Below are 6,000 nucleotides of genomic sequence, written 5' to 3' on the forward strand. Positions count from 1 at the left end.
TTGTGCTCCGTCTTTCGGGTGAGACGTAGTTGTAAGTGACTCTGCAGCTGATGCATAGTTCACACACCCTAGTCTCTGTAAGTCGCCTTGGATAAAGGCGTCTGCTAAATAAACAAATAATAATAATAAATAAATAAATAATAATAATGACACTGAAGAATACACCCGGGTTAGATTTGAAAGTTGATAGATATGTTTTCCTTCCCTGGTAGGGTTCCTATCGTTTACCTGATATAACATGCAATACTTCCACCTGCACCCTATAGGGGACAACACATTTCACTGTCACTGGGTCTAGCTTTGCGATCTATAACTGATGCCTGTCACAGACCACTGCTTCACTGAATAATTCAGAAAGTGCTCTTTCCAAAGATGACCCCCCTCACAGCCAGTTTAATACTATTGGGGAAAGTGAAAACTGTTGCAACAAACACAGGTCCAGATCAAATTTCAACACAACTAAAGCATATTGCGATACTCATCAGGCAATACAATAACCGGTATTTGAACAACAACACCAGTATTTTTGGTTAAACTGATTCAAAAGAAAAGTCTACTGGAAAATGTCAGCTATTATCTCACAGGATAATCACTTCCCGTGAGAATTCGTAATGCGAGCTGTGCCAACACAAAAGAAAATACAGCAGAAACACACAATCTGAAAAGGAAAAACACATGTGTGGAATCATTTCCTAATAATATCTAAAAAGGATGGCTTTATAGCATCACACATTGCGGTATGTTGTTTATGCAAGGCTGAAGGCAAATATGCTGGCGGTACCACGAACCTTACATACAGCGGTGTAGTCCTACATCTTAAAGTACCGGAACGCCAAATATAATATTGATTTTTCTAATACAAATTATACAAATTCACATTTAATTTGCACATTGAACTTGAGGTAACATTTAATAAGTAATGCGTGTGATTTTTAAGCTACTCCCCCTTGATAAGTGCTACTATTTTTATCATACATGTTATCTTCTTTTCCTTTCGATTATGAGGTCATCTCCAGCACAGAACTTCAATCACCACGATCCAATAAAATTACGTCACCAATTTAAGAACTGTATCAGTGCAGTTCTGGACAATGTCATTTTACACTACATTTTGAATATATTTTTTCCCTGGCTCTGCCACATTTGATCTCATCAGACAAAAAAAACAGCAGTTCTGATAGTGTAAGTTGTGAGAAAAAAGCAAGCAAAGCAGATGCAAAAACAAACCATTTATAACATTACTTAGCAGTGTTTTCTTTTTATTTTAAATAAATGAGTCGTACTTATTTATGCTTTTGTGTATATATTAGATCAGTCGTTTATTCCAAACCCCGGGTCTCTGCACTGACCGATATATAAAGCAGTCTTAACAAAATGACTACACTTTGAGCAGACCCACACAGTTATAAAGGCCAAGTTGGAGTTCAAAATTGGTAAGCAGTTTGAAAAGGCACAAGCTCCATTACAGTAATACAAATATACAAAACTGCAGAATGCAGCAAGGAACAAGATGCTTTTTCAGAGGCCCCACCTCCTGTCATGTTGGACTGCGCAGAAACAAGCACCCACAAAGGGAGCCTGAATCTGCACTCTGATGTAGAGCAGCATCCGAAACAGAGCTCTGAATCTGCACTCTGGTGTAGAACGGCATCCGAAACAGAGCTCTGAATCTGCACTCTGGTGTAGAACGGCATCCGAAACAGAGCTCTGAATCTGCACTCTGGTGTAGAACGGCATCCGAAACAGAGCTCTGAATCTGCACTCTGGTGTAGAACGGCATCCGAAACAGAGCTCTGAATCTGCACTCTGGTGTAGAACGGCATCCGAAACAGAGCTCTGAATCTGCACTCTGATGTAGAGCAGCATCCGAAACAGAGCTCTGAATCTGCACTCTGGTGTAGAACGGCATCCGAAACAGAGCTCTGAATCTGCACTCTGGTGTAGAGCAGCATCCGAAACAGAGCTCTGAATCTGCAAAAATACAAGTGTGACATACAGATGGACAAATGTAGACAGACAGACACCCCCATATATCCCTAGAATCTAATCCTCTCAACAAGCTATGTCAAACAATGTTAATAAAAAAGTTTCATTAGAGCATACAACCAATTATTATTATTTATTTCTTAGCAGACGCCCTTATCCAGGGTGACTTACAATTGTTACAAGATATCACATTATTTTTACATACAATTACCCATTTATACAGTTGGGTTTTTACTGGAGCAATCTAGGTAAAGTACCTTGCTCAAGGGTACAGCAGCAGTGTCCCCCACCAGGGATTGAACCCACGACCCTCCGGTCAAGAGTCCAGAGCCCTAACCACTACTCCACACTGCTGCCCATAAAAACCTGGACTGGAGGATGCTGTACCAGCAAGCATGGGCAGATTAAAGTGTTTAACCTCTGGCTTATGTGAGGGAGGCATGACATTTAGGCAGTCAGGTTTTGTACAACTGAGAGGCAATATGTAATATTACAGAGACAAAACCCTGACCTTCGAGCCATACAAAGCATCTTTTACACTTCCCAATGTTGCCTCTTTCAGGTGCATGCGGAGATGCATTCTACTTGATCAGCAGGCTCTTGTCACTAGAAATCGTTACCACTGACAGCAAGACTCAAACGTGGTCATTTACTGGAAGTTACATGTGAAGCTGCTGGGTCACTCTTAAGATTTTTCTTTTCTTTTTTTTTTTAATGATTATTCCCTTAACATATATAGAATCAGTACCATAACATATATTTAAAATTCAAAATATAAATAGCAAGCATGTCAGTAACATACATGGATATAAATTCAAAATTAGAGCTATCAGCATGACACACATCAGCAGCACAGAACAGTATACCATAAGAATGAACAACGAAATGTTTATTCCCAATTTGATAAGCAATACTGAACATGTATGATATATAGTCAGATGGCTGTACGGACAGGCAGCTAGCCCCATTTATTCCCAGAATCTAATATTCTCTAGTATATATTATTATTATTATTTATTTATTAGCAGACGCCCTTAACCAGGGCGACTTACAGTCGTAAACAAAAATACATTTCAAGAAATATTAAGCTTAATAATGTTATTACCAAGTTTCATGCCAATTGAATAAGTGGTTCTCCACATACATACTGCTTACACAGCGAGGCGGGGGGGACATTGGAACAGCACAGTGCTCATAGTGCTGAATAATGAAATAATAAAGGACGCTTAAATTCAATGACAAAGGTTTAGACTAGAAGTCTGTTTCAATGGTGTTCAGAACAGGGATGGTGGCAGGGGTAAGTAGCGAAACACAGGGACTGGCATTTTGTTCTTCTTCTCCTGTATGCCCTCATGGCTCGGATGTGCCAGTGGAAAACCACCTGCACTGGGGCCCTCATGGCTCAGATGTGCCAGTGGAAAAGGAGCATTCGTCAAGTCCTTAAAGGCTGTTTGATCATCATCAACATAAGGACTAGGTAACCCATTCCATCCCCTCACCCCTCTCTGCATGAAGGTCACCTTCCCTCTGACCCAAGTCTCTCTACATTTCCAGCTGTGTCCTCTGGTCCTGCTTTCTGCGATTCAAGTATTGGTTTTACGTTAACTATGTCAACTCCTTTTAAGATGTTAAAGACTTAAAATCAAGCTCCCCTAATTGTGAGTAAATTCAGTTCCTTCATAGTTTGCAGCACATTCCTTTAAGCCCTGGGATTAGTGTGGTTGTGACTCTTAAAATGGCTCTTTTACAGGTGCAAGGCAAGCGATTCTCTCCACAGCTCTGCAGAGGGGAGTTGCTGTTGCTCAGCACTAGCACTTGCAGTATACTGAACCATCCACTGAGACACAGCCCGCAGAATGCAGCTCAGTGATAAGGGAGTACACGACTGCAGTGGCACCGTCATGGAGGTGAGCTAATCCATCCCCAAACAAACTATTCACAGCGCAGGAAGAACAGCTGGCATTGCAACTGGATGGCAACAATAAAATGTCAAAATATTTGTGAATCAGGTTTTAAAGCAATACCTTTGTTTTTTTATATAAATATATATTAAAATAAAGACACTAGTTTTTGAAGACCACAAAGGTGACTGTCTTTCTTCTCATCTGAAGGAGTTTATGAGGTGACTGTGATATGGAACACACCAACATCCATAGGGGGCAGGTTGAGATACCAAACTCATTTAATTTGTGACCTGAATAGCTGGATTTGAACCCAAGCCTCCAGAGGTGAAAACATGAGAGGTTTATGGATTAAACCCCTTTTCCAACGTGTCCCCCAAGGACTACAATAGAATGTACATTAACTGTAAATATCCCCTTTACTCTATTCATTACAGCGTACCCCAATGGCATCCCACGCCTCAACCACGACCAGCTTTTTTCAGCGTCAGACAGAATACTGTGCTGGGTTTTTCCTAACACAAAGGTTGGACTACTTTAACAAGGTCACGTTTTATCAAATTCAATATGTGACCTCCCACATTTATTTGGGAGTGGGTGTACAACTCGCAGCGTACCGGAGCTAGCAAACACATATTAAAACAAGGCTGAATTCTAGAGCTCTTATAATATTGTAGGTTAGAAATCATATTCTGTATGGCAGTCGTGGTTACATTATAACAATGTATTATGCACACGGTGTAAATTATGTTACATTAAAATTTACTGTATTTTGCTACACACGTCTGGATTTGCGCGATGTTATTTTTTACGTTTTATTTTAAAAGGAAACAACGTATTATCATTATTAATTTTATACAGTAGATATTTGACCTGGTTATATAGTAAAACCACGAAAATGATCATAATTCCTCTATTTTTACTTGGAAATAAGGACGAAATTATTACAACAAAAAAAAGTAAAACACCGAGATTAGCAGTTACTGTGTTTTTAAGACAGTAAAAACGAAATGCTGAACAGAAGGCTCGATTTTCTGCAAAATGACATTCGTACAATTAAAACATCATTTTTTTCAATGCGTTTGAAATGGTATTGCATGGTCACACTCCGCTCCATGTGAGTCAATGCCCTGTCTGTATCAAGGACTTACCGGATTTTGGAGGATATCTGTAGACCGAATTAGAAGGAATGTCGAGCTCCTCGACTCCAGCATTCTGCCTGCTTGTTAATGCTCCCATTTCAAGGCAAAAAACAAAACAAAAAAAGTAATAGTAATCCAACCGTGTACTGCAACTGCCAAGATATTTTCACTAATATAATAAAAGCCCCACCGTCATCATTGCACAGTCCCGTTTGGTTGTGTGTCGTGTTATTTCCTAATTACAGCTATTGAATAGAACCGTTTTCTTTAGTTGCTGCAAAGCAGTTCAGCTAAATACGGTACAGGTTGCAACTAATCAGTTATAAGACATGCAAAATTCTTCACTGCCTAAAATAAAGCTGATGCTCTAAAGTGCAGATCTCCCGAAGGTCTTTGGAACGTGATGTACGTACGCCGTTTGTTGAGGTAAGGCCCTCCATCCATTGAAAGCAACAGAACGCTACTTTGTAATTGGAAGCAATTGCAGCAGCCGAGTTTACAGTGCTGGGATCTCTCTGCTCTATTTACAAACGGAGCAAGAGAGGAGCGAGGGCAAATGGCTACCTCTGACGTCAATCATCGCTCCAGCGAGCCTCGGCTTTGCAGCCAGATTGCTTGGCACAGCTCCGGCACCAAAGCCAGTCCAGGTGTAATTCATTAAACAAAACACCAAGTCCAGTGGAATTGAAATTAGAAATCAAGCTTTTTCACGATGTCCTAGTAAAAAGCAATACAATGTATTATAGTTTTATACTGGAGCCATATTATAGTTCTATAAGTCGTAAAGATGGTTTTACCTTACTTGATATAATGCATAGATTCATTCAGGTTTAATCGGGTGCTTTAATCCTGTGCAGTGTGTTTCTCAGTGTAGAAAAATGGTTCTATTGTTAGCTCTGCAACAAAGGAACCTTATAATGTGTAAACCTATCTGGATTTTAACAGTACCTGTATTTACAGTATGTGCCCAG

At 39.9% G+C, this 6,000-nt stretch overlaps 1 protein-coding gene across 6 annotated transcripts in view; it reads right to left on the reverse strand.

The window, feature by feature from the left end:
- The window catches only part of LOC117423500 (E3 ubiquitin ligase RNF157-like), a 43,934-nt gene extending 38,261 nt beyond the window's left edge, over positions 1 to 5,673 (reverse strand). For 2 of the 6 annotated variants that reach the window (XM_034039388.3, XM_034039389.3), the window contains exon 1: positions 5,039 to 5,672. In XM_034039388.3, coding sequence (XP_033895279.2) covers positions 5,039 to 5,126 — 88 coding nt within the window. In that variant the 5' untranslated portion in view covers positions 5,127 to 5,672. Of the gene's footprint in view, positions 1 to 5,038 lie in introns of all 6 variants that reach the window. The other 4 variants (XM_034039390.3, XM_034039387.3, XM_058989947.1 and 1 more) reach the window with 3 other exon arrangements.
- Between the last annotated feature and the right edge of the window lie 327 nt (positions 5,674 to 6,000).

Source organism: Acipenser ruthenus, chromosome 17 (genome assembly GCF_902713425.1).
Source record: "Acipenser ruthenus chromosome 17, fAciRut3.2 maternal haplotype, whole genome shotgun sequence".
NCBI lineage: Eukaryota > Metazoa > Chordata > Actinopteri > Acipenseriformes > Acipenseridae > Acipenser > Acipenser ruthenus.